This window comes from Ranitomeya variabilis, chromosome 5 (assembly GCF_051348905.1).
Source record: "Ranitomeya variabilis isolate aRanVar5 chromosome 5, aRanVar5.hap1, whole genome shotgun sequence".
NCBI classification, from domain to species: domain Eukaryota; kingdom Metazoa; phylum Chordata; class Amphibia; order Anura; family Dendrobatidae; genus Ranitomeya; species Ranitomeya variabilis.
In genome coordinates this window covers 490496974-490519636 of record NC_135236.1, presented here as the reverse complement: position 1 = coordinate 490519636, position 22663 = coordinate 490496974, and the positions used below count along the sequence as shown (strand labels likewise).

Here is a 22663-nt window from a genome sequence, read left to right as displayed (position 1 = left end):
GTGGTGGTGTGATTATCCCATGTTGGGGCCCCACCTTAGCAACTGTACAGTATATACTCTTTGGTGCCATCGCTGTCATTCTTTAAGTCCCCCTTGTTCACATCTGGCAGCTGTTAATTTGCCTCCAACACTTTTCCTTTCATTTTTTCCCCATTATGTAGATAGGGGCAAAATTGTTTGGTGACTTGGAAAGCGCGGGGTTAAAATTTCACCTCACAATATAGCTTTGACGCTCTCAGGGTCCAGACGTGTGACTGTGCAAAATTTTGTGCCTGTAGCTGCGACGCCTCCAACACTTTTCCTTTCACTTTTTCCCCATTATGTAGATAGGGGCAAAATTGTTTGGTGAATTGGAAAGCGCGGGGTTAAAATTTCACCTCACAACATAGCCTATGACGCTCTCGGGGTCCAGACGTGTGACTGTGCAAAATTTTGTGGCTGTAGCTGCTACGGTTCAGATGCCAATCCCGGACATACATACATACATACATACATACACACACACACACATTCAGCTTTATATATTAGATATATATATATATATATTTATTTATTTATTTATTTTTTTTTTTATTTTTTTTTCCTGTATCTTCCTTACTGTAGCCCTCCAAATCTGTCAGATTGCAAAGGCATCTCCTCTGTACATCCCCCACATCAACCCACAGATTTTCGATTGTATTCAGGTCAGGTTTCTGGTTGGGCCATTCTAAAAGTTACACCTTCTGGCAATGCTACTATTTAGGTGATTTGAATGTATGCTTAGAGCTGTTGTCGTACTGAAAGGTGAAAAGGTGAAATTCCTCTTCATCTTTTTAGTAAAGACATGAAGGTTTTGATGCAAAATTGACTGAAATTTGGAATATTTCCTGCACCTTGAGTAAAGCCCCAGTTACTGCTGGCAAAAAACAGCCCCAGAGCATAATGTTGGCTCAACCATGCTGCACTGTGATATGGTGTTCTCTTGGTGATGTGCAGAGTTGGAATTGTGCCAAACGTACCTTTTTGGAATCATGGTCAAAAAGATCAACCTTGGTCTCATGAGAGTGTAGCACGTTTTCCCACATGCTTTTGACATGCTGGTTTTAGCTTTTGGCAAAACATAGCAGGGCTTGGATGTTTTTCTTTGTAAGAAAAGGCTTCCATCTTGCCACTCTACCCCACAGAGATTGTTGTCACATGCAGTACACAACCAGTGTTTGCCAGAAATTCCTGCAGCTCCTTTATTGTTGCTGTAGGACTATTGGCAGCCTCTCAGATTCATTTCCTTGTTGTCTTTTCATCAATTTTTGATGCAAGTGTAGGGAGATGGACCGGACTGCGAATACCTGCATGCTGGGTCCGGAACTGAAAGGGCTGCATTCTCTGTCTCCTGGGGGAAGCATGAGAGGCGGACCTTCCCCTGCTGCTGGACGGAAGGAAGAGGGGGACAGTGCTTCCTGCTGAGAGGAGGGGGCGGAGAGAGCCAGAAAAGGGCACGCAGCTAGAGAAGAGAAAGCGGACGCAAGAGGAGAATTGCAGGCCAGAGCAGAGCAGTGCGCAGAGCAGTGAGTGGCGTGCTCGGTCTCCCTGGCCCTCAGAGAGTGCTGGCGCTGTAGCAGGCCACATAGAGAGGGCCCCGTCGCCTGCAGAGCCGAGTGTGCCCAGCAGCACTCCAGAACGAGGGACTGCTGCAGAGCCATGCAGAGTGGAGCAGAGCGGTGCAGAACTGAGGTGTACGGAGCCGTGCACACAGAGCAGAGCTGAGCCGGGTGCCACAGCAGACATAGAAAGGAGTACTCCGGGCAGGAGCACCAGCGCCAAACAGACCAGCGTCGCCCTCTGCCAACAGCGGGGACCCGGGAGAACAGGACGTGCGGTGTTTGCCCAGCGACAGCCAGAGAGTACCAGGTGCTGTACGCGATGTGACCGTGAGTACTGCACAGGCGCTGCCCATTAGAGTCCACACATAAGACTGACACTTGCAACCTGATGTGGACACACAAGAGTTGTTCTGACCGTCTGTACCTGATTACCCCCAGTTGATATAGTTAAAGAGCCACATTGGGCTCGCACCGGACTATGGCCCATGCCTTTAATAGCCACACTAGTACATGGACAAGGGGCAGTGGGAGGTACCGGAGACTGACCACTGCCGCCAGAAGACGGAACCAGCGACTACAGGACCCTCCAGGAGGAGGCGCTATTTAATGTGCAGCTGGAGCTGCAGTGTGAGGACTACCATATATTCTTGCTTAACTGTTTGCATTTTTCTGTGCCTTAACAACTTTTAACTATTTACCTCCCTGCGTGGAGTGTCTCCGCTGTAAATAAACCTGTTTACCCTTGCTCTGCCTGTGTCCCTACTCTGTCACTGCATCCTGCGTTCTTGCTTGATATCTTACACATGTCCACCCCTAGGTAATGTCACTTTGTGTCACCTTTAACCCCTTAATGACTGCCAATACATCTTTTAATTGACCTGAGATAGAAGAGAATGGCATCCCCATACAGGTGACAATCCAGCAGCTGTCGGCTGTACACTATAGCTGACAACTTGCTGCATCAGCCAGTGTTGGCACCGTCCATATCTGTTTAACCCCTCAGATGCTGTTGCCAATAATTACTATATCATAAATAGTTAAAAGAATGCGGGGGCTTCCTCTTTATCCACATCAGCATGATTGTGTGGTCCTGATGTTTGCCATGGCAATTCACGGCTAAATAGCAACCTTAGAGTCTCCTGGCTATAGCGGCATATTCAGAAGTTACCGACATTTAGGTGGTAAGAATACACTTTTCCGTTTCTGTTATGCCACTTTGCATTAATTCCTGAAAAGCACCTGATGGGTTAATTAACTACCTGACAGCAGTTTTCAATATGTCAGGGGGTGCTGTATTTTAAAATGGTATCACTTTTGGGGGTTTCCAATATATAGGACCCCCAAAGTCACTAAGCTACTTCTTGATTACCATCTTCTCGATGTTCCATGGTTGATCTAATGCCTTGGAATGTTTTTGTACCTCACTGATGACACTACTTTCAGCAATGAGATCCTTTGGTTGTGTTGGAAGCTGTTTATGGACCATGGCTTTTGCTGAAAATGTCAAGAACATCCTACTAGAGAAACTAAACTATATGTGGTTAATCAGAATCACTAAATGATGATCGCTGTGTACTGACTACTATTTAACATGAATTTAAATATGATTGGCTAATTTTAAACACAACCAGATCAACAATTATAAAACTAGATGGGTATTTCCTGAAGGAACTACAGATAGTGCTTTGGAATGGTGCCCGGGCTGCCCCTGCAAGACTTTCACACTTGGGTGCCCCTCAGGCGGTCCGATTTGGTGGGTTGGGTCAATCTGGGTCTGATTTTGTGGGCGGGGTAAATCTAGGTCCGATTCGGTGGGCGGGGTCACTTTTGGTCCGATTCTGTGGGCGCGGCCACTCTGGGTCCGATTCGGTGGGCGGAGCCACTCTGGGTCCGATTTGGTGGGCGGGGCACCTTAGGGACCAATTTGGTGGGTGGGGTCACTCGGTCCGATTTGGTGGGCTGGGCACCTCAGGGTCTGATTTGGTGGGCTGGGCACCTCAGGGTCCGATTTGGTGGGTGGGGTCACTCTGGGTCCGATTTGGTGGGCGGGGTCACTCTGGGCCCGATTTGGTGGAAGGGGTCACTCTGGGTCCGATTTGGTGGAAGGGGTCACTCTGGGTCTGATTTGGTGGAAGGGGTCACTCTGGGTCCGATTTGGTGGGCGGAGCCACTCTGGGTCCGATTTGGTGGGCGGGGTCACTCTGGGTCTGATTTAGGGGGCGGGGTCACTCTGGGTCCGATTTGGTGGGCCGGGCCCATCGGGGTCCGATTTGGTGGGCCGGGCCTCTCGGGTTCCGAATTGGTGAGCGGGGTAATCTACTATCTAATTATCTAAGGGCACTTCCGTCTTTCTGTCTCACAACACCGCTACGTCATCATCTCGTGAGACCGCAATGCACTCTTGGGACCGGAGCGCGCAACAAGCATCGGGTACCGGCCACTCCAGGTGCAACAAGCATCGTGTACCGGCCGCTCTAGGAGGTGCAACAACCATCAGATACCGGCCGCTCCAGGAGGTGAGTATGTAACTTTTTTATTTTAATTCTTTTTTTTTTTAACAGGGATATGCAGTATACTATGTGACTGGACAATATACTACGTGACTGGGCAGTATAACTACGTGGCTCTGCGCTGTATACTGCGTGGCTCTGTGCTGTATACTGCGTGGCTCTGCGCTGTATACTACGCGGCTCTGCGCTGTATACTACGCGGCTCTGCGCTGTATACTGCGTGGCTCTGCGCTGTGTACTGCACGGCTCTGCGCTGTGTACTGCGCGGCTCTGCACTGTGTACTGCGCGTTCTGCGCTGTATACTGCGTGGCTCTGCGCTGTATACTGCGCAGCTCTGCGCAGCTCTGCGCTTTGTACTGCGCGGCTCTGCGCTATATACTGCGTGGCTCTTCGCTGTATACTACGCGGCTCTGCGCTGTGTACTGCGCGGCTCTGCGCTGTGTACTGCGCGTGTCCGTGCTGTGTACTGCGCGTGTCTGCGCTGTATACTGCGGGGCTCTACGCTGCGTACTGCGCGGCTCTGCGCTGTATACTGGGTGGCTCTGCGCTGTGTACTGCGCGGCTCTGTGCTGTGTACTGTGCGGCTCTGCACTGTGTACTGCGCGGCTCTGCACTGTGTACTGCGCGGCTCTGCGCTGTGTACTGCGCGGCTCTGCGCTTTATACTGTGCGGCTCTGCGCTCTGTACTGCGCGGCTCTGCGCTGTGTACTGCGCAGCTCTGCGCTGTATACTGCGCGGCTCTGCGCTGTGTACTGCGCGGCTCTGCGCTGTGTACTGCGCGGCTCTGCGCTGTGTACTGCTCGGCTCTGCGCTGTGTACTGCGCGGCTCTGCGCTGTGTACTGCGCGGCTCTGCGCTGTGTACTGCGCGGCTCTGCGCTGTGTACTGCACGGCTCTGCGCGGTATACTGCGCGGCTCTGCGCTTTATACTGTGCGGCTCTGCGCTCTGTACTGCACGGCTCTGCGCTGTCTACTGCGCGGCTCTGCGCTGTGTACTGCTCGGCTCTGCGCTGTGTACTGCGCGGCTCTCCGCTTTATACTGCGCGGCTCTGCGCTTTATACTGCGCGGCTTTGCGCTGTGTACTGCATGGCTCTGCGCTGTGTACTGCGCGGCTCTGCGCTGTGTACTGCGCGGCTCTGCGCTGTGTACTGCACGGCTCTGCGCTGTGTACTGCACGGCTCTGCACTTTATACTGTGCGGCTCTGCGCTGTGTACTGCACGGCTCTGCGCTGTGTACTGCGCGGCTCTGCGCTGTGTACTGCACGGCTCTGCGCTTTATACTGCGTGGCTCTGCGCTGTGTACTGCACGGCTCTGCGCTGTGTACTGCGCGGCTCTGCGCTGTGTACTGCGCGGCTCTGCGCTTTATACTGCGCGGCTCTGCGCTTTATACTGCGCGGCTCTGCGCTGTGTACTGCGCGGCTCTGCGCTGTGTACTGCGCGGCTCTGCGCTGTGTACTGCACGGCTCTGCGCTTTATACTGCGCGGCTCTGCGCTGTGTACTGCACGGCTCTGCGCTGTGTACTGCGCGGCTCTGCGCTGTGTACTGCACGGCTCTGCGCTTTAAACTGCGCGGCTCTGCGCTGTGTACTGCACGGCTCTGCGCTGTGTACTGCGCGGCTCTGCGCTGTGTACTGCGCGGCTCTGCGCTTTATACTGCGCGGCTCTGCGCTGTGTACTGCGCGGCTCTGCGCTGTGTACTGCGCGGCTCTGCGCTGTGTACTGCACGGCTCTGCGCTTTATACTGCGCGGCTCTGCGATGTGTACTGCACGGCTCTGCGCTGTGTACTGCGCGGCTCTGCGCTGTGTACTGCACGGCTCTGCGCTTTATACTGCGCGGCTCTGCGCTGTGTACTGCACGGCTCTGCGCTGTGTACTGCGCGGCTCTGCGCTGTGTACTGCGCGGCTCTGCGCTGTGTACTGCGCGTGTCCGTGCTGTGTACTGCGCGTGTCTGCGCTGTATACTGCGGGGCTCTGCACTGTATACTGCGGGGCTCTGCGCTGTATACTACGCGGCTCAGCGCTGTATACTGCGCGGCTCTGCGCTGCATACTGCGTGGCTCTACGCTGCGTACTGCGCGGCTCTGCGCTGTATACTGGGTGGCTCTGCGCTGTGTACTGCGCGGCTCTGTGCTGTGTACTGTGCGGCTCTGCACTGTGTACTGCGCGGCTCTGCGCTGTGTACTGCGCGGCTCTGCGCTGTGTACTGCGCGGCTCTGCGCTTTATACTGTGCGGCTCTGCGCTCTGTACTGCGCGGCTCTGCGCTGTGTACTGCGCAGCTCTGCGCTGTATACTGCGCGGCTCTGCGCTGTGTACTGCGCGGCTCTGCGCTGTGTACTGCGCGGCTCTGCGCTGTGTACTGCTCGGCTCTGCGCTGTGTACTGCGCGGCTCTGCGCTGTGTACTGCGCGGCTCTGCGCTGTGTACTGCGCGGCTCTGCGCTGTGTACTGCACGGCTCTGCGCGGTATACTGCGCGGCTCTGCGCTTTATACTGTGCGGCTCTGCGCTCTGTACTGCACGGCTCTGCGCTGTCTACTGCGCGGCTCTGCGCTGTGTACTGCTCGGCTCTGCGCTGTGTACTGCGCGGCTCTCCGCTTTATACTGCGCGGCTTTGCGCTGTGTACTGCATGGCTCTGCGCTGTGTACTGCGCGGCTCTGCGCTTTATACTGCGCGGCTTTGCGCTGTGTACTGCATGGCTCTGCGCTGTGTACTGCGCGGCTCTGCGCTGTGTACTGCGCGGCTCTGCGCTGTGTACTGCACGGCTCTGCGCTGTGTACTGCACGGCTCTGCACTTTATACTGTGCGGCTCTGCGCTGTGTACTGCACGGCTCTGCGCTGTGTACTGCGCGGCTCTGCGCTGTGTACTGCACGGCTCTGCGCTTTATACTGCGCGGCTCTGCGCTGTGTACTGCACGGCTCTGCGCTGTGTACTGCGCGGCTCTGCGCTGTGTACTGCGCGGCTCTGCGCTTTATACTGCGCGGCTCTGCGCTTTATACTGCGCGGCTCTGCGCTGTGTACTGCGCGGCTCTGCGCTGTGTACTGCGCGGCTCTGCGCTGTGTACTGCACGGCTCTGCGCTTTATACTGCGCGGCTCTGCGCTGTGTACTGCACGGCTCTGCGCTGTGTACTGCGCGGCTCTGCGCTGTGTACTGCACGGCTCTGCGCTTTAAACTGCGCGGCTCTGCGCTGTGTACTGCACGGCTCTGCGCTGTGTACTGCGCGGCTCTGCGCTGTGTACTGCGCGGCTCTGCGCTTTATACTGCGCGGCTCTGCGCTGTGTACTGCGCGGCTCTGCGCTGTGTACTGCGCGGCTCTGCGCTGTGTACTGCACGGCTCTGCGCTTTATACTGCGCGGCTCTGCGATGTGTACTGCACGGCTCTGCGCTGTGTACTGCGCGGCTCTGCGCTGTGTACTGCACGGCTCTGCGCTTTATACTGCGCGGCTCTGCGCTGTGTACTGCACGGCTCTGCGCTGTGTACTGCGCGGCTCTGCGCTGTGTACTGCGCGGCTCTGCGCTGTGTACTGCGCGTGTCCGTGCTGTGTACTGCGCGTGTCTGCGCTGTATACTGCGGGGCTCTGCACTGTATACTGCGGGGCTCTGCGCTGTATACTACGCGGCTCAGCGCTGTATACTGCGCGGCTCTGCGCTGCATACTGCGTGGCTCTACGCTGCGTACTGCGCGGCTCTGCGCTGTATACTGGGTGGCTCTGCGCTGTGTACTGCGCGGCTCTGTGCTGTGTACTGTGCGGCTCTGCACTGTGTACTGCGCGGCTCTGCGCTGTGTACTGCGCGGCTCTGCGCTGTGTACTGCGCGGCTCTGCGCTTTATACTGTGCGGCTCTGCGCTCTGTACTGCGCGGCTCTGCGCTGTGTACTGCGCAGCTCTGCGCTGTATACTGCGCGGCTCTGCGCTGTGTACTGCGCGGCTCTGCGCTGTGTACTGCGCGGCTCTGCGCTGTGTACTGCTCGGCTCTGCGCTGTGTACTGCGCGGCTCTGCGCTGTGTACTGCGCGGCTCTGTGCTGTGTACTGCGCGGCTCTGCGCTGTGTACTGCACGGCTCTGCGCGGTATACTGCGCGGCTCTGCGCTTTATACTGTGCGGCTCTGCGCTCTGTACTGCACGGCTCTGCGCTGTCTACTGCGCGGCTCTGCGCTGTGTACTGCTCGGCTCTGCGCTGTGTACTGCGCGGCTCTCCGCTTTATACTGCGCGGCTTTGCGCTGTGTACTGCATGGCTCTGCGCTGTGTACTGCGCGGCTCTGCGCTTTATACTGCGCGGCTTTGCGCTGTGTACTGCATGGCTCTGCGCTGTGTACTGCGCGGCTCTGCGCTGTGTACTGCGCGGCTCTGCGCTGTGTACTGCACGGCTCTGCGCTGTGTACTGCACGGCTCTGCACTTTATACTGTGCGGCTCTGCGCTGTGTACTGCACGGCTCTGCGCTGTGTACTGCGCGGCTCTGCGCTGTGTACTGCACGGCTCTGCGCTTTATACTGCGCGGCTCTGCGCTGTGTACTGCACGGCTCTGCGCTGTGTACTGCGCGGCTCTGCGCTGTGTACTGCGCGGCTCTGCGCTTTATACTGCGCGGCTCTGCGCTTTATACTGCGCGGCTCTGCGCTGTGTACTGCGCGGCTCTGCGCTGTGTACTGCGCGGCTCTGCGCTGTGTACTGCACGGCTCTGCGCTTTATACTGCGCGGCTCTGCGCTGTGTACTGCACGGCTCTGCGCTGTGTACTGCGCGGCTCTGCGCTGTGTACTGCACGGCTCTGCGCTTTAAACTGCGCGGCTCTGCGCTGTGTACTGCACGGCTCTGCGCTGTGTACTGCGCGGCTCTGCGCTGTGTACTGCGCGGCTCTGCGCTTTATACTGCGCGGCTCTGCGCTGTGTACTGCGCGGCTCTGCGCTGTGTACTGCGCGGCTCTGCGCTGTGTACTGCACGGCTCTGCGCTTTATACTGCGCGGCTCTGCGATGTGTACTGCACGGCTCTGCGCTGTGTACTGCGCGGCTCTGCGCTGTGTACTGCACGGCTCTGCGCTTTATACTGCGCGGCTCTGCGCTGTGTACTGCACGGCTCTGCGCTGTGTACTGCGCGGCTCTGCGCTGTGTACTGCGCGGCTCTGCGCTGTGTACTGCACGGCTCTGCGCTTTATACTGCGCGGCTCTGCGATGTGTACTGCACGGCTCTGCGCTGTGTACTGCGCGGCTCTGCGCTGTGTACTGCACGGCTCTGCGCTTTATACTGCGCGGCTCTGCGCTGTGTACTGCACGGCTCTGCGCTGTGTACTGCGCGGCTCTGCGCTGTGTACTGCGCGGCTCTGCGCTTTATACTGCGCGGCTCTGCGATGTGTACTGCGCGGCTCTGCGCTGTGTACTGCGCGGCTCTGCGCTGTGTACTGCACGGCTCTGCACTGTATACTGCGTGGCTGTGCAATATACTACGTGGACATGCATATTCTAGAATACCCGATGAGTTAGAATCGGGCCACAGTCTAATAATCATAAGACTACGGATAGTGGTTTGGAATTGTGCTGTACTGTCACTTTAAGAGCTGATATTATCTGACAAAACTTGTGACCTGGTGAGCTGATGTAGATTTCATAGGAGTTGGCATAGTAACTGTGTCTGACTGCGCATATCAATGAGCTAATCAGCCAGGTGGCAGTTATTTTTAGAAATTGCCTCAGAAACCAGCCCATTATAAACGTATAGGAAAATTTCTCCATTGAAACGCATTGAAAGACTTTTTTCAAACACAAATTGCGCAAAAACTACAAATCCGATCGACACGAAAAATACTTAGCACACCTCTCAGGAACGCTGGCTTCGAAATGACACCTCACTGGAGTCTGTGAGTTTAGCGGTTCGGGCCGCATTACGTGCGGACTGAATAATAAGAATAAGAAGAAGTTTACCACGGTGGAATAACAGTATAGTGCTTTGTTCCAAAGCACTATAATTACACAACCACATTATTTTAGTTTTGTTTTTCTCCTCAACATGATTTCAGTTTGCTTCTTAATTGATTTGTACAGATCATGGGAGACCTTAAAGGTAGAAAAGTTCTGAAATGATCCTTCTCGGTATGATTTTTTTACATGACGAAAATCTGACATTTTACAAGGGAGTGTAGACATTTTATATCCACTGAATACTATATACAATGTCTAGATATTTCATTGTTTTCATTCATATGTATCGTTGTCTCTGTTCCTTGTTATTATCAGCATTTAAATACCCTAAGTAAAGCAAACTTCTTACCTCTCCTTCTGCATCTAATCTGCTGACTTCATCTGACATATTTGTCAAATTACCAGCATGCAGCAGAGAGTCATCGTCTTTGGAGGGACTGTTTGCAGCTTCCAAGTCATCAAAGAATATATTTATGTCTTTAACACCTAGAAAGGAATGCACAACTATTGTTTTATACAGAAAATACACATAATGTAAGGGACACTGTGATCCATGCAACCTCTGAATATTCATTCCTGTTCTCTGACCAGACTGCAGGTCTTTAAATCATTTTAGTAGATACCTTCTCATATACTACGAGCTGGGTCTACTAAATCAATACTGCTCTTCCACTAATGAACTGTATTTATTTGTAGAGTTTATGTTCCAGGTTTTAATCTTTATCATCAATTCAGTAAGATCACAATCTCATTAATCTTCTACATTACTTTTACAGGTTTATAGTTTAATTGATCTGGTTAACAGCTACTGGTTACAAGAACAACACCATTTACAAGGCCTCATATCATCAAAATTATTCGAGTAAATCATGGAAAATTGACATGTTGTTCGCCTTTATAGCCCTTTCAATTACACTTTCCATAGGGATTCAGTTTATGTACTATACCGCAAGCTGAACTTTCTTTAGACCTAACTGATCCAGAGAAGGGTGGCTTACACCCCCATGAGCCTGTAAGAGGGTGGTGCTGTTATGGACAGTAAGGAACACGCTGTCACTTTAAGAGACTGCACCCCCTTGTCTGGTGTGAGATGGAATGCTCTGCTTTTCCCCTTCTTTAGGCTGTGAAGATGAACTGCCCTAGCTTGAGGGGAGGAGTTGAGCCTGGACTGTGTGTGTGAGCAGAAGCTTCTAGTGAGAGAGAACTGCGTGCTGTTTGCTACAAGAAAGATCCCAGGCTGGGACAGAGTTTACTTCTGAAATTTGCAAGACTTTTCCGGGTTGCAGCAAAGGTGGCTGTTTTGTGCTAGTTTGTGAAGCCACGAAGATACTGAGAAAGGGACTTGCAGTTTCCAGGAGCACCGTGAGTCTGTTCCTGTATGGTGCACCAGTTAGGGCCTAGTGCAGGCTTCAGTAGTCAGTACACGGGAGCCGTGTGGCCTACTTAGTAAAGGCCAGGGAGGTTATACATAGAGTAGCTTCGTTATTGGTTTTGTTGTTTAAAGTTGCTTGTGAGACAAATTCTGAGTCTGTAATTGTTGGAGCACCATGCTATTTTACGGACAAGATTACTCATGTATATTGTCTTTTGCTATTGTTAACCCCTGTTTGCATCTTCCTCACAAACTTCATTCCTTGCCTCCCAATAAATCTACCCTTTGTTGTTTGCACCTCATCTTATGTACAGTAGTCTTCCTGCACAGTGGTGGTCCCCCGGCCATCGCTTCAAGCCCAATCAGGGAAAACAATTTACTCCAACCCTGCCACACCTCATCCTCCAATGTCAGTTTGCTAATATCCTTGAGATGTTTCCTCCTACTCATAATATTCAGTATGTTAAATAAAAATGTAGACTTTAAAAAAAATTCTGCCACTGTTTTTGACACTTCAGTCACATCCCAAAGATTAAGTATATTAGCTGTATATAACTCTTTCCTAAACTCATGAGGAACCACCTTCTCTACAAGGAAATAATTTCTTCAGGTCCTTTGCACACTTCTGTAAAAAACAGGTCCCATGCCACGTTTATCCAATGGCTTTTCAAACAAAAAGGAATCTTTACATCAAATTTACCAATCCGCAGTCATTTTCAGGGTTTAGAAAGAGAAGAATGTCTACCTGGATAATGAATCTCTGTGTTTCCATTTGAGATTGCACACTTCCCAGAAGATGAAGCCTCCATCCTTATTGCCCTTCTGACGGGAGGCAGAGAGGAATGTCTAACCACTATGTGATCGTTCGGCACAGAATTATTTGCCACACTTTTCCTTTGATGAATCTGCAGTTGATTTTTAGACCCATGAATGGATATACTTATTCCTGAAAAGAAAAATATATATTATACAGGAGTCCTGTACATGGCAATGTACTTATTCCATTTTGTTAGATCATGTTTGTTAGATTCATGTTTTCCTATATATTTTAATCAGCTGATTCTCATTATTTGGGAGTAACGCTATGTTCACATATGTACATACAGTTGGGCTTAGTAACACAATGGATGCCAATCGTTCACGGTCAATAGGATCTATCATGAGCCATAACGGTTTTCATCATGCAACAGTAGGGCTACCTGCAACAGTTTTCAATTGTCAATTCCCCCAGTATTGTTGATAGAAGCTTCAATAATTGTTGATTGAGCTTCTGACGTTGATGTCAACCTGGCTTTACACATATATTTTATTTTTTCACTACAGTCAGAAAATTATGTGACATGAAATGACATTAGGAAACAGGAAATACTTGAAGTTTTCTACTAAAAAAATAGTTACACTTAACGAAAATGTTCTGTATACCAAACTACGGTATCACATAGCTAAAATAATGTGAACACCTGTCTATTACACCTATAGAACTGGCTGAGCATCCATTTTAAAATGAATGGGCTTGTCCGAAGAAAACAGGTTATTTACTATCCACAGCATAGATGATAACGTATTGATCAGTTCCTCTCTGACCACTGCAGCCTTTACTGATTGGCAGAACTGACAATTTTTTTTTCACCAACGAGGTACATTTTCCGCATTCGAATGGAGAGGTAGAGGGCATGCCTTATTGCTGCTCCATTCATTGTCAATGGGGCTGCTGGAAAAAAAAAAACAAGCACATAATGGATAAATAGACCAGTTGCGTATGTACACTGCCGTTCCATTCTAAATGGGATAAAAGTGCCCTGTCCTGCTGATCAGTACGAATCCCAGATTCAATACAAATGCACAGCACAATTTTCAGGTTTATATTTTTTAAATATTTAGAAAACATGTATCATTTCCTTTACACTTCCTAAATACTTGCTACTTTGTGTTGGTATATTGCATAAAATCCCAATAAAATACCTTTACATTTGTTTGTATAATGTAAAAAAATGTGGAAAAGTTCACAGGGTATGATTACTTTTTGAAGGCACTGTATAACAGACTCCACACATCAAGGAGGGCTTTCCACAAGATTTTGAAGTGTGCCAATTCAGGAGCATGTGTGGGTCAGGCACCAATGGTGGATAAGAAGATCTGACTCCTAGTTGGCTTTTCAATTCATTCCAAAGTTTTTCAATGGAGATGAGGTTTGGGCTATGTGCAGTCACTCGAGTTCATCCACTCATAACTCACCCCACCATGCCTTTATGGACCTTACTTTGTAGACTGAGGAACAGTCATGCTGAAACAGAAAAGGTTCTTCTCCAAACTATTACAACCAGAGTAGAAGTGCTAATTGTTTAAAAACCCTTTATCTGTGTTAGCATTAACATTAGCTGAAAATAAGGGTCCGACCCTAAACCCTTAATAAAAGTAACATAACATTATCTGTGTGTGCTTCACAAAAATGTTCAGGGGTACTATATATTCCTAGAGATGGTATATTCCATTAATCTACCAAATCCTCCTTCGTCCATTAGACTGCCTCATACTGTCACTCTGTCAAGTGGTGGAGTTCTTTTCACCACTTCCATAGACATTTGGCTATCCTCTTGGTGATTTTAGGTGTGCATAGCTGTTTGACATTGAAACCCATTTTTTAAAGCTCATGACCCACAGATCTTGTGCTGGTGAATGATACTTTATACTTTAGTACTGGATAACACAGTTTGGGAAGTTTGTGCAGCCTACAGTGTTGTGGCTGAGCTGCAATTACTCACAGACACTTTCGCTATTCTATAACAGCACTTAGGATTGAAAATTCACAAACTGACATGTGGCAAAAAAAAAAACCACGGACAGGCATTTAGAGGAGAGAGGAAACAGTAGGGAGTTTTTAATTGTGATATATTAAAAAAGGAATTAGATTATTAAATAGAGGTTTAATATGGAAATCATCTTTGATTTTCAGAACACTCCTTTGATGCATTTCGTTATTTTGTTAATTTGAGTTTCATCAGGGTATTCAGAGAAGGTCAACGATGTCAGGATACCATAATTAAATACTCCAATGTGTTGTTCCACCACTGGAGGCAGCACCAAAATAATAGCATTGCGAGGTAACCAATTCACCTAATACATGATTTTTGTGATTTGCTGAAATCATACCATGGCTTTCTTTAGTAGCTATTTCTTGGAGCTCTTTGCATTTTTCAGCAAATTTGTTCCCGAGACATTGTTACAATTAATGCGTGCACAGCAGCACAATGAGCTGAGTCAAAAACAAGGTTCTAATACAGATTTACTGAGCTTTGTAAACTGTTTTGTCGTGCTGATGTAAGATTTCCAGTTAGACTTGACCATCCATATATTTACTGATTATCTCAACGAAGTGTCTGACTTCAGCAATAGTAAACATAGGCCGCAAAGGAACAGGCCCTCATCACCCATTTCACAGGCAAAACCCTTTGAAGACTTCCCTAGTCTCATCAGTCCTGAGAAATAAAGGTCCCCTTTAAAAAGGGACAAAAAGACTACCTCTATTCCTAAACAATTGCCAAAATCATACAGCAATACAGCCAAAAAAAGTATAACTAAAACCACCCATTCTCTATACTCCAGTACCAGGTCACCTTCTCTCACAGTATCAAATAAGGGGAAAAATTAACCCCCTCATCCAAATAACGCAAACGTGGAAGGTGTGGATCTCTCCACCTTAGCAAAGAGAACCATTTATGACAGAGATAAGGATGACATAGGCTCACAAAATGATTTGGATCATTTCTCAAGCGACACTTCGCCTAATGATAGTCCAATTAAATCTAGAGCTAAAAAAAAGAATGCTCTCAAGTAAGGGTACTGTCACACATTGGCACTTTGATCGCTACGACGGTACGATCCGTGACGTTCCAGCGATATCCATACGATATCGCTGTGTCTGACACGCAGCAGTGATCAGGGACCCTGCTGAGAATCGTACGTCGTAGCAGATCGTTTGGAACTTTCTTTCGTCGCTGGATCTCCCGCTGTCATCGTTGGATCGTTGTGTGTGACAGCGATCCAGCGATGCGTTCGCTTGTAACCAGGGTAAACATCGGGTTACTAAGCGCAGGGCCGCGCTTAGTAACCCGATGTTTACCGTGGTTACCAGCGTAAAAGTAAAAAAAACCAAACAGTACATACTTACATTCCGGTGTCTGTCCCCCGGCGTTCTGCTTCTCTGCACTGTGAGCGCCGGCCGGCCGGAAAGCGAGCACAGCGGTGACGTCACCGCTGTGCTTTCCGGCTGGCAGACACAGTGCAGAGAAGCAGAACGCCGGGGGACAGACACCGGAATGTGAGTATGTACTGTTTGTTTTTTTTTACTTTTACGCTGGTAACCACGGTAAACATCGGGTTACTAAGCGCGGCCCTGCGCTTAGTAACCCGATGTTTACCCTGGTTACCCGGGGCCTTCGGCATCGTTGGTCGCTGGAGAGCTGACTGTGTGACAGCTCCCCAGCGACCACACAACCACTTACCAATGATCACGGCCAGGTCGTATCGCTGGTCGTGATCGTTGGTAAATCGTTTAGTGTGACAGTACCCTAACACAACTAGGAGACCTACAAATTCCTCCTATCAATCTAGAAAGTGTTCCTTTGACAGGAATCAAATCTTACGAGGATCTTATTCAAATAATCACCAAGACCATACAGGAAAATCTTGAAATTGGTTTATGAGATTCAGCAAAAATCCTTTCAAACGGTCAGTGATAACATCACTCTCAGAATGGACTATGCAAAAAATATGTTTAGGAAAGCTATTCCTTCTCTAACCAATCTCAAACTAAACATAGATAGGATTCACTGGTTACCACGCCCAAGTAACTTCTCACCGGACAAACCCAAGGATACTATTCTTCGAATTCATTTCTTCAATACAAAAGAGAAAATTCAAAACTACATCCAAAAAAAATGGTTTATTTCCAGAACCTTTCAGCCACATCAAAATCTTTGCGGACTTCTCCAAGGCGACAATTGACGCTACAAAGGAATTCAGAGAAGTCACCCAGATTCTCAGGGATAAAAATATCCATTATAGGTGTGGATTCCCTACTAAACTTTTGGTCTTTTATAGAGGGAAAACTATCCCCCTCAACAATCCTAGGGAAGGTCTGGAATTTATTTCCTCTATCTCAGGGGACTAGATCCATAAAGTATAAGTCACTTGGTCTTTTTCCAATTAATAACATGTTATTGCATGGTGTCAATTTAATTGTTTTGAAGATTCATTGACAATTAAAACGGTATCTTATGTGTGTTTTGTTTACATTCTCGTATAAATAGGTTAATTTGTATAAGCTTTTCATCAGGAAAGCTCTTCCGGAATATGGAAACCTGTGGGATCCACACAACGAACTTTTACCCCAACCTAGTAGAGATCTCATATAGTAGTGGGGTCCTTCAGGAAAACTCACAATTTAAAAACAATTAATTGAAGTTTGGTTTAATAACTGGTTATATCATTTTCTAAAGTATTGTTCTTGAGACCTCTATAGTTACTGATGCCGGCCTGCTGTGAGCGCCCCCCTGTGGTCGGTGCTCAAAGCACACCTGCATTTCTGCTGCATAGCAGCGATCTTATGATCGCTGCTATGTAGCAGAGGCGATCGAGTTGTGCCAGCTTCTAGCCTCCCATGGAGGCTATTGAAGCATGGCAAAAGTAAAAAAAAAAGTAAAAAAAATGTGACAAAAATAAAAAAAAATAAAAGTTTAAATCACCCCATTCAAAATAAATCAATAAAAAAAATCAAACCTACACATATTTGGTATCACCGTGTTCAGAAACGCCCGATCTATCAATAAAAAAAAGGATTTACCTGATCGCTAAACAGCGTAGCGAGAAAAAAATTCGAAACGCCAGAATTATGTTTTTTTGGTCGCCGTAACATTGCATTAAAATGCAATAACGGGCGATCAAAAGAACGTATCTGCACCAAAATGCTAGCATTAAAAACGCCAGCTCGGCACGCAAAGAATAAGCCCTTACCTGACCCCAGATCATGAAAAATGGAGATGCTACGGATATCGGAAAATGACACAATTTTTTTTTAATTTTTTTTTAGCAAAGTTTGGAATTTTTTTTCACCACTTAGATAAAAGAGAACCTAGACATATTTGGAGTCTATGAACTCGTAATGACCTGGAGAATCATAATGGCTGGTCAGTTTTAGCATTTAGTGAACCCAGTAAAAAAGCCAATCAAAAAACAAGTGTGGGATTGCACTTTTTTTGCAATTTCGCCGCACTTGGAATTTTTTTCCCATTTTCTAGTACACGACATGCTAAAACCAATGACGTAGTTCAAAAGTACAACTTGTTTCGCAAAAAATAAGCCCCCACATGGCCATATTGACAGAAAAATAAAAAAGTTATAGCTCTAGGAAGAAGGGGAGCAAAAAACAAACACTTAAAAACGGAAAATCCCAAGGTCATGAAGGGGTTAAGAATACCATCTCATTCCAATTTGTTAAAGAGCTGTCTGATCCTCAGGGCAGGTACCATATTTTAATATGTTATCTTAACAACAAACTTTGCACCTTAGTCAACATCTATACCCCCAACAAAAGACACCTCCATTTTCTGAATAAATTAATAAAAGAAAATCCAGACATATAAAAAGGGAGATTTAATTCTCCTGGGCGACTTTAATATGGTTCCCGATAGTCAACTAGACTCGACTTCTTCCACCCATCATACTTAACCTTCTCTAAACAATTGGCTACACTAAAACAAACTATTTGATATTTTCAGATGTCTTAATACCACTTCCAGGTAATACACATTGTACTCAGAAGTTCACAAAATCTCTTCCCGTATCAACTTAATTTTGTCTGATGTCTTCACACTAAAGAAATTTAAAAATATAAATATTGTAGACAAGACATTTTCAGATAATTGTCCGGTTGTTGGAGAAATTTTGTCAGGTCCACATATGGAAAATAATTTTTTCTGGAGACGTAACCCGACAATTTTAAAACTCCCAGAATACCAAAAAGAAATAGAAATGGCAACATTAAATTATTTCCGAGAGAATACATCAGACGAAATTAACCCGTTCATATTATGGAATGCATACACAGCAGTAATTAGAGGCCAACTAATCCAATTATCAGCTAGAAATAAAAAAAGGAACATAGAAAAAAATTAAGGAACTACAATCACAAATAAAAAATAAAGAGGACCAACAAAACAACCTTACATCCACCTCTTCTAAAATTCACTCAGAAATGATGACATTGAGGCAAGAGCTAAGGTCAGAAATCTATTTAGAATATCACTCTATGATTAATTATTCCAAATTCAGAACATACTCATCCATTAACAAACCTACTAAATTTATGTTGAACAAATTAAAACAGGATAGAATTAGGAAACGGATTGACAAAATTAAGTCACCATCAGAAGACTACAAATACCTCCCAAAAGATTTTGCAAACGCCTTCGCTGAATTTTATAAGAAACTCTACAATTTAGCTAATGACCCGTCAATCGCTCCCTATAATTCCGGGAATACTGCAGCATTTTTTAAGGACTGAACCTTACCCAAAATTGACACAGCAGAAATGGAAATTTGATCTGCGCCATTTTCAGCTAAAGAAATAGAGGACACAATCAAGAAACTCAAACCACAAAAATCTCCGTGGCCGGACGGCTACACCAACAAATTTTATAAAACCTTTTCAAATCTATTATCCTCATGTTTGGCTCGGGTTTTTAACCAAGCAGCAATACTCGCAACATTCCCTAAGGAAATGTTAGAAGCAACGATAATATTAATACCCAAGCCAAAAGGTGATTTGGATAAGGTCCAAAACTACAGACCCATATCAGTGTTCAACTGCGATATTAAAATCTAATCTAAGATTATTGCAGACAGACTGAATAACATTCTTCCCCATCTTATCTGTAATGACCAGGTTTTGTAGAAGGACATCAGTTCCCCGACGGTACCAGGAGAGTACTTAATATTTTAAACATGATTAAATCATCAGGCACCCCCTCAATTTTCCTTACACTCGACGCGGAGAAAGCATTTGATAGGCTCAACTGGGACTATTTGAAAGACACTCTGATCAAATTCGGCTTTAACCATAAATTACTATCCTCAATTTTCAGGCTATACTCAAATCCGAGTGCAAAAATTTACATTAACAATCACTTATCCGAATCCTTTCTCATATCCAATGGAACCAGATAGGGTTTCCCTCTATCTCCACTCTTATTTATTCTGGCTTGAACCCCTAGCCGACAAAATAAGAAACAACCCTTCTATCTCCGGCTTTACTACCCATTCGAGACAATTCAGAATCAGCTTATTTGCAGATTATATTTTTCTAACTCTGACAGACCCTATGAAATCAACCGACGCTTTATTAGCTACTCTTGAATCCTTTTCGACAATTTCTTATTTTAAAATTAACTGCCAGAAATCCGAAGGTCTATATTTCTTTATCGATAACCAAGCCATCAACTATCTCGCCAGTGCAATTAATTTTGAATGGATGAAGAGAGAGGTTACTTACCTTGGGATTATTATCTCTAAGAATTTTGATCTAACCATACCATCTAATCTGGAACTTATTACCAAAATTATTGCTAAAGATCTGAAAAGTTTTGGAAACTTTCGTCTTTCTTGGATGGGAAAAATACTAGTTATTAAAACCTTCATTGTTATATTTGACGATAAGAAAAATGTCCTCAATTGTACACTTTTTTTAAATAAATATCATGGCAAGTTTCTAATTTTGGCCCTTTGTGTATCTAACTTTGACATCCCTTCTCTATGGTATGTAAAGGCAATAAAAGGGGTTATAGCCTAAGGCTATGTGCACACTTTCAGGATTTTTTGCTTTTTTTTCGCTATAAAAACGTGATAAAACCGCAAGAAAAAAAAACGCATACATTAAGCATCCTATTATTAGAATGCAATCCGCAATTTTTGTGCACATGTTGAGGAAAAAAACGCAGCATGTGCATTCCTTGTGCGGAATAGCGGGGATTCCGCACACATAGTAATGCATTGATCTGCTTACTTTCCGCATGTGGCTATGCCCACCATGTGGGAAGTAAGCAAATCATGTGCGGTTGGTACCCAGGGTGGAGGAGAGGAGACTCTCCTCCAGGCCCTGGGAACCATATAATTGTTGAAAAAAAAGAATTAAAATAATAAATCGTGATATTCTAACCTTCCGGCGTCCCTCGCAGCGTTCCCGCTCCTCGCGATGTTTCCGTTCCCAGTGATGCTTTGCGGCAATGACCTGTGATGATGTGGGTCTCACGAGACCGCTACGTCACCTGAGGTCATTGCCGCTAGGCATTATTGGGACCGGGAGCATCTCGAGGAGCGGGAAGACTGCCGGGGACGCCGGAAGGTGAGAATATCACAATTTTTTTTTTATTATTATTTTTAACATTAGATCTTTTTACTATTGATGCTGCCTATGCAGCACACTTGTTTGACAAGTGTGACCAACCTGTCAATCAATTTTCCAGGCGATGCTACAGATCACTTGGAAAATGCTAGCATTCTGCAAGCTAAAAACGCTTACAAAAGGCTAGTGTTTAGCGGGAATACGCATGCCAATTCCGCATGCGTTTTACCCGCGGCACATTTGCGGAATTGCCGAGTAAATTTCTGCGGCAATTCCAGACGTGTGCATATAGCCTAACAGCCATTCCTGAAAGCTGTATAGTGAAAAGCTGAAAAGTGTCTAGAAGTCCACTCAATGCTGCTAGAATTCTGAGGTGGTCAGTAACCTAGCCAACAAGCAGTAAGCTGTTAAATTAAAAATCCCTCTATTCTTGAGATGGGAGAGGATATTTTATATCAGGGAAATTGCTTGTTTTTACAAGCACTTTGTAATTTTACCCATTTACAAAGCTGTGACAACCTCTTTAAATAGCAATAGCCAAAAAAGCTGCTGTATAATATGTCCTTATACCTCTCCACAATCTGACGACGATCAGAACACGTATTTCAGCTACGTTGTTAATGCTTCTAAGGTTTCTTTCTTCTCGTTTTTACATTTTTCTGCTTTTAGCACTTGATCTTCAAGAACTGACTATTCGCTTGCTGACTAATATATCATGCCCATTGGCTCATGTCATTGCAACAAGAAAAATCTATCTAAAATAACAAATATCCATAAAGGTTCCTTGAAACTCCAGTACTGGAAAAGAAGAAAACTGTGATCCCTTGGGAAATTACCATATGAACTTGTTTTTTTTCACATCCTCATCCAAGCATAATGAAAAAACTGCTGGTCTTCCTGTGCAATTTGGAAAATCATCAATTTCTGCGCCTAAGTGTACCCTAGAGATGGATTATTTTGGTACTTTCTTTTTAAATACCTTAAGTTCATTACAAAGCAAAATTGAGTATACCATTGTTCCCAATATCAACAATAACTCTTATAGCTAATAATATTTGAACATATAGAATATATTTTATTAGTAAGAAATCAATGTAAGTTCTCTTGTTATTACCTGAACAAGAATTTGGGTGAAATAATGAACAATAAGGAAATGACAATCATTGTATTGACTTTTAGGATTGCTACTTCCTATAGGTGACGCTAGAGTTCTAGCCCTAGACAATATGTACAGTATATGACAAGCCCAATCAGAGAATGTATCCGTTTTCATCCGATTATATACAACCACCTCAATATTATCGTAAATGTTATTTTACAACCGCAATTCACGAAAGTTGGGATTTTGTGTAAAATGTAAAGAAAACAAGAATGCAATGATTAGGAAATCTTTTATAGCCATATATTATTCACAACAGAATATACCACAATGGGCAAATCTTATCCTGCGTTTTTTGAAGCTGTGTCTCATAACCTGTATATTGGGCCTCCTGATGATCCTGCATATGGAGAAATGCGTCAAGGTGTGAGATGTAGATGAAACCATACGTTTCATTATATCATTTATATGGGGTGTGCTTGAAATATCTTTAGAATAAGATTACTCCGTTTAGACTAGAATGGTTTGTATCTCAGTATCTAGGGTTAATTATGACAAGGGCAAGCCACCGTGGAGCGGAGTATCAATAGGGTGCCAACCTCCGCCGCTAGGCAGGTATAGCCTAGTGGACAGCCTAGGGCTGTATAGTCCCAATATATGCGATACTACCTGGGATTATATGTATTGATCCGACATGACACATCAATAATTCACACGCATGTTAAGAGTTAATAATCATCTTTTGGTCTATCTGTTAGTTTTGTATGTACATGCATATGAAAATTGAATATAT

At 46.2% G+C, this 22663-nt stretch overlaps 1 protein-coding gene across 2 annotated transcripts in view; it reads right to left on the bottom strand.

Annotated features, from left to right (window-relative positions):
- The window catches only part of ANO4 (anoctamin 4), a 394529-nt gene that overhangs the window by 185463 nt on the left and 186403 nt on the right, over nt 1-22663 (bottom strand). For both annotated transcript variants that reach the window (XM_077265595.1, XM_077265596.1), the window contains 2 exons: nt 12120-12320; nt 10352-10488 (listed from right to left, as the gene is read on the bottom strand). In XM_077265595.1, the coding sequence (XP_077121710.1) occupies nt 10352-10488; nt 12120-12320 (338 nt within the window). The remainder of the gene's footprint in view (nt 1-10351; nt 10489-12119; nt 12321-22663) is intronic.